General features: G+C 35.3%; 1 protein-coding gene across 2 annotated transcripts in view; it reads left to right on the forward strand.

Annotated features, from left to right (window-relative positions):
* The first annotated feature begins 1756 nt into the window (after positions 1–1756).
* The window catches only part of GTPBP8 (GTP binding protein 8 (putative)), a 28099-nt gene continuing 12928 nt past the window's right edge, over positions 1757–16927 (forward strand). Inside the window, exons 1-6 of one of the 2 annotated variants that reach the window (XM_033129093.1) lie at positions 1757–2151; positions 4329–4427; positions 6092–6222; positions 7212–7311; positions 9158–9276; positions 14540–16652. In XM_033129093.1, coding sequence (XP_032984984.1) covers positions 1816–2151; positions 4329–4427; positions 6092–6222; positions 7212–7311; positions 9158–9276; positions 14540–14618 — 864 coding nt within the window. In that variant the 5' untranslated portion in view covers positions 1757–1815 and the 3' untranslated portion in view covers positions 14619–16652. Of the gene's footprint in view, positions 2152–4328; positions 4428–6091; positions 6223–7211; positions 7312–9157; positions 9277–14539; positions 16653–16927 lie in introns of those variants that run through there. The other variant, XM_033129084.1, reaches the window with a different exon arrangement.

The following is a 16927-nucleotide window of genomic DNA, read 5'->3' on the forward strand; positions in this document are numbered from 1 at the left end:
AATTTTTAATGGATTCTTTTCATTAAATCCCAGGTGTATTAAATATTTAACTGTTATAAAAAACCCAGTATACTATGAGATGAAAAGATTGGATAATTTCTTTATAAGCTTAGAAGAATTATCTAAACATAACTCAAAGCTTAGAAGACATAAAAGACTGTTCAGTTTGGTCACGTACAAATTAAAAATCTGTACAGTGAAAAGCACTATTAAAAAGTCAAAAGATAAACAAGTTGGGTAAAATATTTGGAAAAGATGACAGACAAGTGATCAATGTTCTCAATAATTAAAGTTATTATAAGTCATTTTTAAAGATGAATAACCTAATAGAGATCATGTTTACAAAAAAAGAAATACAATGGACAAACAAAATGCCAAAATATGTTCACCCTCCCTAATAATCAGGAAAATATGAATTAAAACAAGAAATAAGATTTTTCATCTGTTAGATTGGCAAGATTATGCAACATTGATAACACCCTAGTTTTATAATGTCTGTTTTGGTACTGTAATACTTTGTTATTAGGGAGTAATTTGGTACAATTTCTTTAGATGGTAATTTTTGAAAAGAGATATGAAAAATGTAAGTGCACATATCCTATGACCCATCAAGTCCCCTTCAAGGAATTTACCCCACTCCCACAAGTGTGCAAAATTATCTACTTATGAGTACTCACTTTAGAATTGTTTGTAATAACAAAAATAATTAAAAAATAATAATCAATAAGAATAATAAATGGAATAATATGCTTCCATTAAAAACATATTGTATGCATTGATATAGAAAGACTTCCAAATATACTGTTAAAAGGGGGGAAAGGGCTGTAAAACAGTTTACAATAAAGAGTTTTATCTTGGGGGAGTGAGAGAAGGGGATGAGGGGAAGTCTCAAAGCCTGATGCAAAGATCAAAAATTAGGCGGCCAGCAGCAGGTCAGGCTATTAGCAAAGTCATTGGTCCTGTTCGTTAATTTTTGTATGACATTCATTCAAGAATTGCCCTGATTAATCACTGAACAACCTGGGGGATCGCTCAAGATGTCTTGCTGAATTAAGCTTGCTCTGCTGTTTGGTGCTGATGTTTCAGACCTATAGTCTTTTAAACGGGAATATCGTTTATTCATTTTATCATGATACTTCTTATCTCCCATTCTCGTGCTGATGGGTTTGAATTGCTTTGAGAACAAACTTTCGAAATAAGTTGTCCTTATGTAACCTCCATGAAACAACTCTAACACCTGTGCAAAACTGTTTTTGCTTTTATCCTATAAGAAATCTCTAAAATTTAATGACATTTCCTGCAGCTATAGAGAAGGCTGAAAATATAAGCTGTCCTTCCAAAAATATAAGCTGTCCCTCCGCGAAATCCAGGTGCTGTTTCAACAATATTTCTCAGCAGCCCTTTCTGCAAGTGTTTTTTCTAGTTATACGTTCGTCAGTGTCAACGATCTGGGAGACAACCAGAAACTGAAGAGTAAACGGTCCTGGAATTCACCAGCGCTTCACTGCTTCCCCTTCGTTTGACACTTAAGGGCGACATAGGCGGATGTGTCTTTTCACCTCAAAAAACTATTAAACAGCCTCCCCACATACAAGTCAAAGGCACAATCGTCCAGGCCAGAATGTGAAAAGCACCCAGAGGGTTTTTTCCTAGCCGCGAAAAGCCTGCCTCCAGCTCACTAGAAACAAAGAGCTTAGGCGGGAACGAGACCAAAGGAGACTACAATTCCCAGTAGGCGTAGAGGGAGCCGGGTCACGCAGGCGCAGCCCACACACTGGGACGAGGGTCCTGCTGCGGGGCTTCTGGGAGAGAAAAATGGCAGCACGTGGGTTGCTGTCAGGCATGGGCTGCCTCTTTGAGATGCCCGCAGCGCTGGGGCTTGTGAGCCGACCCTACAGCACGTCCCAGACCTTCGCGGAGGTTCTACGGCTGCCCAAAACGCAACTAACGAAGCTCGTGTTCCCGTTACAGGAACTCCAGCGGCACCTCCTCCCGGAATCGAGGCCAGTCCTTCACCTGAAGACCTTCGACCCGAGCCTGGAGGACATCGCGAGGGCGGAGAGTTTCTTCACCGCCACCACCCGGAACCGCATCGAGTACCTAAGTTCCGCGGAGCACCTTGACCACGCCCCGGACCTCCTCCGCCCTGAGGTAGGAGCGCTGCTGCCAGCGGCTTCTGACGGCCTTGGCAGGGGTTTTGCTGCCACCTATTTCTCCATGCAAAAGGAAATAGATTTTATGTGGACGCACAAAATTAGTTCAACTAAATATGCAAATCTAGTTTTAGTTATTTTGGTAATGACTGTAGAAGACTTCGAAAGGTTTTAAAACCCAAACAAAGCGTTCATAAAATTACCTGTTTAACTTTTTCCTATTTAATTGAAGTAGGAAAAACAAAGGGAAGAATATGACAAGTATAATAGTTTCACAAATGAGGTGATTCTTATCAGTGTTATTTTCACGCAACCTAAATTTCCTATCGTGTAAAAAATATACCTAGATGGCAATAACGTAGAAGACTTACAAAAACAACTTCGGTGAAATTCCGTGAGTGTGCATTTTATGCATGTCATTAAGTTTAATAATGTTTTGTTCTAAGTCTGCTAAAAGAAAACTCAGATCTCTTTACATACAGTAAGTTCTCAACATCCTGGATGGATTCTTGGAAACTTTGTTAAGCAAAACAACGTATAATGAATTCAATTTTACTGTAGTCTGATATATAAATAAGAGTTAAGTTCCTGTGGCATATTTCTAGTCACAAAAGTATCACCAAACTTATAAATACCCCAAACACTTCTAATACTAAACATTAAGATAAATGCGAGCTACACATACATTTAAGAAAGATTAATAAAAACAAGTAAGATAATTATTTTCCAACCTGTGTATTCCAGTTCTGGGTAACATGGGAAGAGCCTCTCTCCAGAGCTCAGGGCCCAATGTGGGAACCAGCGCTCCACAGGGCGCCATTCCCTTGCAGGGAGCACTCACATCCACACTCACTCATCATGGGACGATATAGACATGCCAGTTCACTGAACTTGCACATCTTTGGGATGTGGGAGGACACCAGAGTACCTGGAGAAAAGCCATGCAGACATGGGTAGACGGTGCAAACTCCACACCGACAGTGGCCCTGGCTGCAAATTGATTTTTTTTTTTCCCCTCATTAACGTCATAGCAAAACAAAGTTGAACGGAACAGTGTTATTCAAGAACCTGCTGTACTTGTAGTATCTGTACCACTGCACTGAAACTTTTCTTCTAATAAATACATTTAGAACTGGTGTAATAATTTAAGAGCATATAAGTCATTTAATAATTTTGAGATAACATTGCTTTTCGATTTAAACTTCTAAATTACTGGATTTTTTGTGCAATTCATTTTTTAAAATTTCAGTTTTATTATCGTTGGATTTAATCTGGCAGAGGATTTGAAATTTATGCAGTACTCAGATCAATTCGTTTTGAAGGATTGACCCGTTTTGCACAATATATAGCATCCCTGGCCCTGCCCACTAAGTGCCGTATAATCATATTGATAACCAAAAATGCCCTTACTAGTATTTCCAAAACACCCTCCCTAGAGGGTGGTACCACCCTCATTTGGAACCACTGATTGTTATTGTTCCCCCTTCAATAAATACCATGTTAAAAAGCAAAGCCGTGGGTATTAATGGTTAGTATCAGGAATATTTTGTTGCTTTCTGTACTATAGAGGACTAAAGGAGAAAAACTTAATTGGAAAGAGAAGTCAAGAGAAAGGAATAACTTCTTAATAACAGTGGCATTACAGAGTACTCTGAAAGTTTGTCGGGAAATGTGGTTCAAAATGTGTACTTTAAAGCCAGTTTTGTTGAAATGCTTCTGGTTTTTAACTTCTAAAAGCTTTGTAAATACGGAATGCTTAGTAAATGTTGCAGATGTTCTTGAATAGCATAGTGTAATTAAAAGCACAGGTTCTGTATAGAAATGCCCTGAGTTCAAGTTCCAGCTCCTTCACTTTCTAGCTATATAATTTTGGGCCAGTTATTTTACTTCTCTCTCTCTGCCTCTACTTTTATCATCTGCTAAATGGAGATAATAACATTGCTTACCTCGTAGGGATGTTGTAAAAGTTAAATAAGAAAATATACGGTAAGTGCTTAGAACAGCACCTGGCACATTGAAATCGTTCAGTAGATAGTAGCTATATATTAGAATTTATATAAACCACTTTTTATGACTAAGGCAAGACCGAATAGTTTGATAGATTTTTGCGGCTAATACATCATATAATAAATATATATGTAAACTAGTACTCAGCTATCTTTGTTCTTGTATAAGGTGTGTTTTATAGGCAGAAGCAATGTTGGAAAATCCTCTCTAATAAAGGCTTTATTTTCATTGGCTCCAGAGGTTGAAGTCAGAATCTCCAAAAAACCGGTATGTTGAAATTTAAAATCTGTCTGAACCACCTCTGAATTGACTAAGATGAATAGTAAATGTAGGGAGGTACAAGAAATCATAATTGCTAAGTTCGTAGAAAAGCGATTTCTTTCAAACAGCTAGTAAAGTAAGACATTTTATTAATGCCTGTGTATTTCTCTGAAGAAAAGGAAGTACGTCTGGATTTATTTCAGTAGTCTTGCCAGATTCTTGAGGAAATTTTCCCTGGTCCAATATTTTCCAGAGTTATTCTGTCATCATTCTATATTTGCTTCTATGAGAATGATCATCTAGTTCTACACTAATTTCAGAGGAAATGGTGTGTTTTTCCCTCCTATAATCTTTTATACCTTGCTAACTCATACATATACATCAATCAGGCAATCCCCAGTTTACCCAGGGCCAAATTATGTCCTTATTTTCCCAGCCAATCTGCTATAGTAGCTTTCTGTCATTTTCTAATTTCCTATACTCCTTCTCAGAGATGCGGATTCTACCAATATGTAAGATATCCTCTTGTCAAAACTCACCCCCAGTTCCTCTCACCTTATTATCTCTCCATGGCAAAAAGTTCCCACTAACCCAATGCTTACCGCCCCATTTCCTTGCATTGGAACTCTTCCATGAAGCTTCACTAGTCATCTCTTGCTCCCACTTCTTCATATAGTTGACTCCGTGGCTCTATCAGTGATGATTGGTGTCATTTGTTAACGGTCTTATCTTTACTCCTGCCTGACTTCACCAAATAACCCAGCTAAACCCTCACTTCTAGGTAGGGTGGTTCCCTTACTGCTCAGAGAAGACAACGGAAGAAATGTATTTTTGACATTCCTAATCTGTGATTCTAAAATCATTTTCCTATAGAGAGACACATACCTGACTGGGAACCTAAGCACCATTTATAAAATCTTTCCTCTTAAAATACTTGTACTAAGTTCCAAACAATAGACTTTTTAAATTGTTTATGTTAATCTTTCCTTTTCTGATTAATAAATGTCCACAGACATAAAATCATGAATATATGACTTGTCATCTATATATTAACTTCAGTTGCACAGATATTTTATAGTGTTGTACGTGCTTTTTCAAACATGGTTATTGAAAGCACTAAAACCACTCTAATGAAACGTGCAGAACATCTTGATTTTAGGGTAGCAATAGTCTAGGCATAATAAACTATCAGGCTTTGCCTCTAGGCTTTATGAAAACCTGTATGACTGACAATACGCACTGAATTTAACCTATCTGTACCATAATTCATTTCTCTTTAAAGTAGAGATATATTACTCATCAGAGAATATTGACTAGTGTAGTCACACTGTTTAGAATAAGGGAACTTTTTTACTGAGAGAGAGCTAATGAAATAGGAAAGACTCTGAACTATTTTCCTACATATTTCTAAGATGGAATCTAAAGTTCTTCTTAACTCATATAGATTCTCTTAAAATTATGAATTGGCGGGAAGAAGTAATATCTAAGCTTGTCTCCAGTCACTTCCCTTCTATCTTTTCCTGTATCGTCATCGGCATAGCTGGGATTATATATAGTATACTTAGAAATGTTAACAAATATGTGTTGGTTGAATAGAAAATATTTTAAGTCATGAAAGATACAAAGAACATATTTTAAGGAGGCTTTTGTTTTTCCATTTACTTTATCAGGGGCACACAAAGAAAATGAATTTTTTCAAAGTTGGAAAACATTTTACATTGGTGGACATGCCAGGTTATGGCTACAGAGCACCTGAAGATTTTGTTAACATGGTAGAAACCTATCTAAAAGAACGAAAAAAGTAAGGAAAACATTTTCTTGCAATAATGATACATTTAACCCAAAGTATATTTTCATTAATATGAAAATAACATGATGACCACTTCAGTTTTATCAAGTGACTTCTTTTAGAAAGTCCATTTTATTATCATAATATTCTGAAATACAATATTTAGGACCAAGGTATATACTGCTTGCTTAGTTTTTTTCCTGTAACTTAGTTTAATTTTAAATTCAAGTATTTCCATAAACTGAGACTATAAATAGTACTTCAGCAGTTTATTAATTTTTGTATACCAAACTCTTAGCTGTCTAATTTTGAAAATGAAAATTGTTGGTTAATGTGGTATTTACCAGGTTTAAGTAAACTTTTTAAAACTCTGATCATTCTTCAAATACTTCTGACACCACATCCTCTGTAAATGTTACCTCTTTGTCTCCATAGATAGTCAAATGGCAGTCGTATATTTCAAGCATTGCATGATGTATAGAAAAATTAATGTAAAACTTCTCAAGTGTCAAAAAGTGTTTACAAATATCTTATAGTTTTACATAGAAACTAACATGAAATATTTACATTAGGAAATGCAAAAGAGAATGTATCTGGTTTGTATTATCTATTAATTTTAAAATAATATTTGAAAATTTAGACATTTTTATGATAACATAGTTAATTGGGTTCATGTCTCTTTCTTCCACTAGAGTTCAAGCTCTTAGATGAACTGAGCTTGAATACTCATCTTTGTATTCAGTCCCAGGCATAGTGTCACGTTCAGTACATGCTACTGAAATAAATTAGTGTTTAGTGAATTTATTTAGGTCTTGGACTATAGGATGCACTTCCTGCTGAACTGAGAATTTCTTTCGCCTAAAGAACTTTTTAAATTTTGTATTGAAAATTAGTCAAAGGAAAGTTTATTAGCATAGTGAAGTTTATTAGTAAAGTTTATTAGTATAGTATAGTGAATGAATTTTATACTGTCATTAACCTTTATTTCTGCATTCTTATAGTTTGATGAGAACATTTTTGTTAGTGGATAGTGTTGTTGGAATTCAAAAAGCAGACAATATTGCCATAGAAATGTGTGAAGAATTTGCATTACCTTATGTGGTAAGTATTTCTTTTGAATGAGTTAGAAATACCAGTTCTGTATATGTGTGTCTGTCTTTTAATGAACAAGCAAGGCTTGCTTTCTCAAGTGATAAAGGAGTACCTTCTGAATAATCTTTTTGATTATCAGCCATTAATAAAATAAGTTCTGTGTAACGTATTTTCTCTTTTCCTTTCTCAGCTTTAAGTTTTGAAAATTATAGTCAAAATAAAGGTTTTTTTAAGCTGTTCATTTAGTGTTCGTAAGTGCTTTTCTGTATGATTTTTTTAAATAGCAATGTAAACATTTGTCTAAAACATGTTTTAGTAGCACTTTAACATCAGCTTGGTATATAGTATTTATCAGTATGTAAATAAAACTGCAACTGACAAATTTGCTAAACTAATTTGTAATTTAAGAACCATTACAAGAACATAGCAGGCTCCAGCATATACAAGTTGATTTTTCATATTCTTAAAGAAAAACAAAATTTCATCTGGGAATATCTTACCAGTGTTCTTTCCGTTATTTGCCCTAGAATAGAATACTTATTAGTAGGTTGGTATCCACATTTATTTTGCTTTGTGAGTTTTCCAGATAAAATAGCACTCCGAAAGTTCCTTTCTAAGGAAAAGTGAAGAACCCATTGGTTATAATTTGATTTCAAAAAAAGGTTAAAAAACCATTAAAATGTTAACAGTGGAGTTTAATGCAAATCAAACGATGTTACTAGTTAGCAGCTTTTTTGTGTTCTTGGAGTTATGGAGTTCTTGGATTTGCAAAAGGCCTGTGAAGATAACCTATAGTTATGAGTAACCAAAAGGTTAATAAACATAGTCTACATGGTTTAAAAAAAAAGTGTAAATAATGCCAAACTGGTTTTATCAAGTGATAGTGTTCTTGATTTGGTATCATAGGTACCAGTTTGTGAAATCATATATTTTCCTCAGTTTTAACTTTAAAGAAATACTATTTTCTTCTTTGAAAAAGAGGTTGTGATAGAGGAATTATGTCTCCTTTTAAATACCAGCATATTTTCCTTTATGAGTAAAGACTCCGATTTGGAGGGATTCACGGGTCATTAGAAACCTCACACTTTTTGCTTCTCACTCCTTCTTCCACTAACATTTATGTAACTGGAGAACAAATGATTCGTCAAGGAATTTAAATTTATAGAAATTCCCCAGGAAAACCCGATAGATCAAGGTTTTACTTTTTAATTGCTTTTGTAATCAACCATGCTTTGACCTCCCAGTAGTATGTAATTGTCTTTGAATGAGTAAATTATTCAAAGTAATTGTTTACTAGTAAGCCTAGTAAATTCTAGGCTTACTTGGAATCTAACTACATTTAACTTGGTATGGTGGATACAACCTACAAGTTACCTGACTTCTAATTTTTCCTTTAGATTATTACATGTAAGATGGAACCATTTTGTAGGTCAAAAATGATGCTAACTTGGCAATTTTATATGGATCGACCTAGTGATACTCATTTATATATCCTAGACCACAAGATATGTGGTGATCATATGAAACACTTGGCTTATGGCAATTGCAAATATGGCTTCAGGGTCTTTTTCACTGGTCTTGAATCCATGATATTATAGTGCTGTGTAGTTAAAGCACTGTTAAACAGCAAACACATAGTGTATGCTTTATACATACATACGTTAACTCACTTAATCTTCACAGTAACTCTTTTAGCAGGATTTGCTTTTTTTTAATAGCTGAGGAAACAAGTACACACAGATTAAGAAACTTGCCCAGGTCATCTACTTGTTATTGAAAATTTGTACTAAAGTGTGTACAACTGTATATTAAGAAATACTTTATTTCTCATGCTTAAATATTTGTTTTCTTGCAGATGGTATTAACGAAAATTGACAAATCTTCCAAGGGACATCTTTTAAAACAAGTGCTTCAGATCCAGAAATTTGTTGCCACTAAAACGCAAGGATGTTTTCCTCAGTTGTTTCCTGTGAGGTAAGAGGTGAATTATTTTTACAACTCTGTGTACTCACAGCCTTTAGTATTTAATCGGTGTTTCTTAAATTGAGATATCACTTAAAATTAAAGAGCTTGGAAGACTATGTCCTTTGCCATGATTTAATGGTACAACCGATCAGCACTTTTTTTCCTTCTTTCTGTTCTTTCTTCCTTCTACAGATTTTGCTGGATTTTCCTGGTAGGTTTCTTCATTCTCTTTCTACTTCAGCCTAGCTCACCACTGGACCATAGCAGAAGTGAAAACGTTTTACTTTTTAGAGTCAGCTATACAACAGCCACAATAAAGGGATACTACCATCCCTTTCTCAGTTTCAGAGAAAAAAAACTTATCTTTATAGTAGAAAGCTCATTCAGGTTATGAGGGATAAAAATATTCCTTTAAAAGACCATAGGTAAAGAAGAAATGCTTCATACAAATTAGAATTAAGCACTGGTAGCAGACGGAATGGTTATTTCCTGAGCTGGCAATTTTGCGATCTTAGATGTGGTTTAGCGATAAAACATGAGTTTGTACTTTCAGTGTATACCTTGGGCACAAGTGCCCTGTACTACTGCAGAGTTCCAGAGCCACTCACCGATGACTTTCCTATTCTAACCTCTTTGTGAAAGGCACTATGGTAGTTGCTATGAGAAAATAATGAAACAAGTACCACTTAGTTGTATATGAAACTGTCCTCTACACGGTCATTGTAGGTCCTGCCAATCCAGATCACATTTAAATTGTTTGTCATTATGAACATGCCTCTCAAAATCCCTCTTCATTCATTCCTACAAAATGCTCTTCTCCTTTCATGTACGTTCAAGTATTTATCTTCTTCATTTGTCTGTGCCCCATATATACAATGGAGACTCCTAGGGGCAGGAATGAAATCCTAATTCTTCTTAGACCCCTATGTATTGTCATAGAAAAATAGCTGTTTCCGTTAACTACTTAATAATAAGGAAGTGAGACTTCCGCTGAAAAGACAACACAAAGAGAAGATGGGCAAGTTATGCCTTAACAGCAGCCTTTATTGAAAAAAAATTTTAAGTTTTAGTTGACTGTAAGCTGAGTTTGAATTAACAGTATAATGGGGCTGGGGGAAAACTGACAATGTTTTCGAGCTACATTAATAGAATTATAGTGTTCAAACAAGGGAATGATCAAGCAATAGTCCCACACTGCTGTAAGCCATATGCCACCAGACTAATCAACTTAGATTCTGGCTCAACATTAAGAACAACTAGACCTACCTGAAAACATATGGTCTTAGAAGAGGTTATATCACTAGATCATTCAAAACACTTAAGTGATCCTCACAGTAAACATTCCTATTTCACAGATACAGTTACAAGTCGGAGAAGTGAAGTGAATTGCAGAGAAGTACTGGCTATAATAGAAAGAGCATGGGCCTTAGAATCAGACAGCCATGGTTTTACTTGGTTCCTTTACTTCTTGGCTATAGATTTTAAAGCAACTTATTTCATTTTCTGAGTCTGTTTTCTCACTAGTAAAAATGTGACTGTTAGAAGGATAAAATAAAATGTATCGTGATGGAGATACATACATTAGCCATATAATAAATGTTAGTTTCCTTCCTTGCCAAAGGTTAGACAGTAAATGGTAGGGTCAGGCCAAAAACCCAGATTATCAGATTCCCAGTATTTTTTAGAGGCATTTCCTTCTTTAGAAATGCCAGCATTCTCTGCTGCCTAACTCTGGAATCACTCAGCACTTTAAAGTCTAAGATTGAGACACCGGAGCCTGCTGACTTTCAAGAATATCAGTATTTGCTATATTATTGACCACATGCAGAAATTGACAGGCTGTACTCTGTAGGTTTCAAAACCTAATTCAAAGAGTAGAGTTACATGTACTCCTTGATTTTACTATCATGACCAAATCCCAGTCCATCCCTCCAGATGGAACTTGGCCTATTCACAGAATAATTATTACAAAATGAGTCATATTTTACTTCCTACTCTTCCTGTGTGATCTTGATAGGAGAAAGGTGGAGTTGTGGGTAGACATGTAGTCTAGGGAGGTTTGACTTTTAAGCTTATAGGCAAAAGTGAAGTACTAACCTACATGTTTGAACTCTGTCCCAGCTGAGTAGAGAAGTATAAGTGCTGAAGTGCCCCTAAAGATTGGTGCTGGGATCAGTCTGCTTTTATAAATGGTATGAGAGAAATATGTAAGTAGGCACAGTAGAATTGCTTCTATGGTTTTATATAGAGTAAAATTTCAAGAAAATGAGAACTGAGTCTGAGAACAAAGAAAATCATGAATTGACAGAAATGTTGCAAATCAGTTCAATGTGTCCTAGTTAGGGTGTGGATTATCTAATTTGTATCTCTTCATTAAACTAGGAGGTCTGCCAATTAAGTTCCTGAACTTGTTGCAACAATGTTGCTAACCTTTTTTGATATCAGAGGGATTATTCGTTATGAATTTGTAACAACTGGACAAACAGTTAACCAGGTTTACTATTTGGAAGTGCTGAAAAGGCTGCGTGAAGAAGTTAGACGACTTGAACTTTTCGCCAATAATTCATGGCTCTTGCATCACAACAATGCACCAGCTCATGCAGCACTGTCTGTGAGGGAGTTTTTAGCCAGTCAGCAAATAACTGTATTGGAACACCCTCCCTACTCTCCAGATCTGGCCCCCAATGACTTCTTTCTTTACTCGAAGATAAGAGAAATATTGAAAGGAAGACATTTTGTTGACATTCAGGACACCATAGGTAATAAGACAACAGCTCTGATGGCCACTCCAGAAAAAGAGTTCCAAAATTGCTTTGAAGGGTGAACTAGGCATTGCCATCAGTGCATAGTTTCCCAAGGGGAGTACTTCGAAGGTGACCGTAGGGATATTCAGCAATGAGGTATGTAGCACTTTTTCTAGGGTGAGTTTATGAACTTAATTGTCAGACCTCATATTTGTACGAATTATAGGTTGTCTCAAGTAGGCAGTTTTGGTCAAAGTCTAAAATGCTGTACTTTATCAAGCAGGGAATTACCAATACAGGTGAAAATATTTCACCTGTTTTATACATAGATATATACCATACTGTATCCATAAAAGCCATAGTGTATCCGTAAAAGTCCATATATCCTGAGGAAACATGTGGTCACTTCCATGCTGACGAATGAATGAGTATGGACAGATATAGTAAGACATATAGATAATAATTGACAAAAATAATGGTGATGATGATTTTTTAAAATCATGGGAAAAAAACATCTAAATTATCAAGGTGATTGAATCTTTGTCACACACACACAAAAAAATCCACCAAGCTAAAGAGATAAAAACTTACAGTCTGGGAAATAAAAAGCAAATATTCCAATGGCATTTTTCACAGAAATAGAACAAACAATCCTATAATTTGTATGGAATCACAAAAGACCCAAAATAGCCAAAGCAATCTTGAGAAAGAAGAACAAAGCTAGAGGCATCACACTCCCTGATTTCAAAGTATATTACAAAGCTATAGTATTCAAAACAGTATGGTATTGGCATAAAAACAGACACAAAGATCAACAGAACAGAATAAGGAGCCTAGAAATAAACCCACGCATATATGGTCAATTAATTTACAACAAAGGACCCAGGAATATACAATAGTGAAAGGACAGTCTCTTCAGCAAATGGTGTTGGACAGCACATACAAAAGAATGAAATTAAACCACTATATTTCACCATGCACAAAAATTAACTCACAAAATAAAGACTTGGATGTAAGACCCAAAACCATAAAACTCCTAGAAGAAAACATAGGTGGTAAGCTCCTTGACGTTGGTCTTGGTGATGATTTTTTGCATCTGACACCAAAACCAAAGGCAGCAAAAGCAAAAATAAACAAATGGGACTACATCAAGCTAAAAAGCTGCACAGCAAAGGAAATCAACAAAATGAAAAGGCAGCTTACTAAATGGTAAAAAATATTTGCAAATCATGTATCTGATAAGGAGTTAATATCCAAAATACACAAATAACTCATTACAACTCAATAACAAAAAAAATCCAATTAAATGGGCAGAAGATCTGAATTGACATTTTTCCAAAGAAGATTCCGATGGCTAACAGATACATGAAAAGATCACTAATCATCAGGGACATGCAAATCAAAACCATAATGAGATACTACATTGTGCCTGTTAGAAGGGCTATTACCCCCCCCCAAAAAAAAAATCAAATAACAAGTGTTGGCAAAGATGTGGAGAAAAGGGAACCCTAATGCACTGTTGGTGGGAATATAAATTGGTGCAACCACTAGGGAAAACTGTGAAGTTTCCTCAAAAACTTAAAAATAGAACTACCATTGATGAAGCAATTCCAGTCTGGATATTTAGCCAATGAAAATGAAAACATTAATTCAAAAAGATATGCGCACCCCCATGTTCGCTGCAGCATTATTTTCAATAGCCAAGATATGAAAAAACCTAAATGTCCATCAATGCATGAATGGATAAAGATGATGTGATATATGTACACAATGGAATTCTATTCAGTCATAAAAAAGAATGAAATCCTGCCATTTGCAACAGCATGGATGGTCCTTGAAAGCATTATGCTAAGAGAAATAAGTCAGAGAAAGACAAATACTATATGATCTCACTAATATGTGAAATTTAGAAAAATAACAAAAAAAACTAGGCTCGTACAGTGAAGAGATTGGTGATTGCCAGAGGTGAAGGGTGGGGGTGAAAAAAATAGGTGAAAGGGTCAAAAGGTACAAACTTCCAGTTCTAAGCCATGGGGATGTAACATACAGCATGGTAAATATAGTTAATACTGTATTGCATATTTGAAAGTTACTAAGAATAGATCTTAAAAGTTTTCATCACAGGAAAAAAAAAATTTTAATTGTACAGTGATGGATGTTAACTAGACTTATTGTGATTGTTTTGCAGTATATACAAATATTGAATCATATTGTTGTAAAGTGGAAACTAATATAGGTCAGTTATACCTCTATAAACACACAAACAAAAACAACTTTAGGAAATAAAAAGCAAAATAGTAGATATGGTGAAATTTTTAGAATCATGAAGGAAATAGGTCCAGTAATGTGGACCATCAGATTTAAAATACCACAAGAGGCTGGGAAAGAGAAGAGATAGGACAAATTAAGATCTTCTGTTTCATACATGGAACTCATAGAGTTTGTAAACAGTTTTTTAAATTAGATGAATTCAGATCTGTTACTACCTCTGAAGTAAGGGAAAAAATATTTTTCTTTTCTTTTCACAGTGCTGTGACCTATTCTGGAATCCATCTGTTGAGATGCTTTATAGCAAATATAACAGGAAATCTTAAGACTAATGGCTAATGGCGCCTAGTTTAGCTGAAAACTCAAATTTTTTTTATGCCAACTTGGGTTAAACACCTAAAATTCAACATTGTTTTAAATGTTGTGCATCTTTAATTTGTAGAGGATCACTTCGGCTTTCAAACCTACATCTACCAAAGCAAGAATGAATTTGGGCCTGGGGGGAAAAGGTTTAAAAATGATTTAGTTAAGCCGTTCATTAGAACAGATACTAGGAGTTTTTTCTATTTTAACAAACTGACAAACAAGCAGCATATAGAAGCCCATCAAATGAAAATCTACTTACTACTGTGTAGTGAAGGGTTTGCCATGTTATTTATTGGGCTTTGTCTTTTAAAGAAAATGTCTGTTACGTATCTTTTTTAAATATTAAAATGGAGTAGATAAAAAAGGAGCTACTTTTCTGTTAAGCCTGATATGTAGGTTAAAGATAAAGGCTCCTATGTATGCCTGTGATTTATCTTTTTTTCTGAGTCCTTTTCTGAATATTTTTTAAAAATACATTCTTGATAAAATTTCAGTCAGTCCATGTTGGAAACATCAAAAAAAATTCAGGCTGGGATCAGTCACCTTCAGGTGAACACAGGATTCAGAATCATAAGCCCAGAATTCAAGTTACAGTTCTATTATTATTATTGTGTTGAATCTTTTTTATGTGTTGGACCTTAGGCAAATTACTTGATTTCTCTGAGTTTCATTTGTAATTGTAACCTCACAATCTTAAGAATTAAAGTGTTGTTATATGTGAAAAGGACAGCTGCATATTTGTAAAGTGAAACTAACCCAAGAATACAGTAAAATTCACAGGTAGATTTATCACAGAAAAAAATCTTGTCATGGAGGAAGTAACATTTTCTCTAGGGGAAGACAAAAAAAAACAAAAAATCTAGTTTTAAGTGAGAAAACTGATTTGCAAAGGGTAAGAAAAAGTTGATGGTACTTAGAATTGGTACATTAAGATTCAGAATGGAAAGATAAAGCCTTACTTTGAACTAAATGGAAAAATGTTTTTGAAGATGCTACTGACCTATTCATGTTAGTGGTTTAGCTTTTCAAAGTGAGGCTGAATATTAAAATGTTATAAGCAGTAGCGCTAGATTAAAACATTAAGGCTGTAAAACAACTTTGTGGCTTTTTTAGAAAATTCAATTCTGAATATATTTTCAGTTGCTTTATAGTTGATAGAGCTGGTTTATCTTAACCAGCAGCATTTCAAACTAAAAAAGACTTCTTATATAGGCATTCATAAAGTAAAATATATGGTAACAATAGAATTCTTTCTTAAAAGTCATCTGTCTACCAGTGTTCTTTTACTGTTTGTGTTGGTTCTCCTAGAAACATAGCCCAACACAAAGGCATGCATGTAGTTTATCTGGGAAGTGATCCCAGGGAACAGGCGTGATGCAGAAATGAGACAGAAGGAAGGAAAGCGAATCAAGGATTCATTGAGTTGGACACCACTTAAGTACTAGTGCTTGATCTTGAGGGATCTTCTGAGGAGCCTTAGGAAATGTGCCTCTGAATTATCTTTGAAGGAGGGAGGGGGCAACCCCACACCTCTTCCAAGTTGTACATGGCCAAGGGCCAAGCAATCCCTGTAGGTTGTCAGAAGCCAGGAGGCAGGAAGTGAGAGATCCCTGAACAGGAGAGAAGGTAAAGTTGTTCAGTCTTGCTCCAAATGGGTTGCAATGGCAGCAGCTGAAGAAGCCCAACAGGATTTGAAGTGACACATGGGAAGTGTCACCACCCTTCTCTTACAAATGGCCTTGAGTGTTCAAATGCGACCAGAAGTTATTAAATTGGTGTCCACTATGATGACACTATGTACAGTTTTTAATCTAATTTACTAGATAAATTATGGTTTTGTATATTTTAGATTGCACTTTTTAAATTTTAAAACATTTAAGTTTGGAAAATTAACTGATACATACTACTACATTTCTTATAAATTTTGTGGACACGTGAAGCTTTTTACCATCTTTCCCATTATTGTAAGCGGCACGAGATGAGAATACACTCCAAAGGAACATTAATGAAATAGAAAAAAATGCTAGGCTTATAGTGCCATCAGGGCTTTATAGTCTTCCCTCCTTAGACAAATCACTGAACAAACCACTCTGGTTTTTCCAATGAGGGGTAATGTCCAGTCTCTTTCAACTGTAGAAGTTTATGATTCTTGAACAATGCCACTTTGGGTGGAGGAATCTAAGCCCAAGGAGCTCAGTGGAGTCATGTGCAAAAAAAATGCAGAAGCAAAACTGGACCTTAAGTCTTAGAATCTGATAGCTATTTCTAGACTTGTCATGAAT

The sequence above is a fragment of the Rhinolophus ferrumequinum genome, chromosome 2 (assembly GCF_004115265.2).
Source record: "Rhinolophus ferrumequinum isolate MPI-CBG mRhiFer1 chromosome 2, mRhiFer1_v1.p, whole genome shotgun sequence".
Lineage (NCBI taxonomy): Eukaryota > Metazoa > Chordata > Mammalia > Chiroptera > Rhinolophidae > Rhinolophus > Rhinolophus ferrumequinum.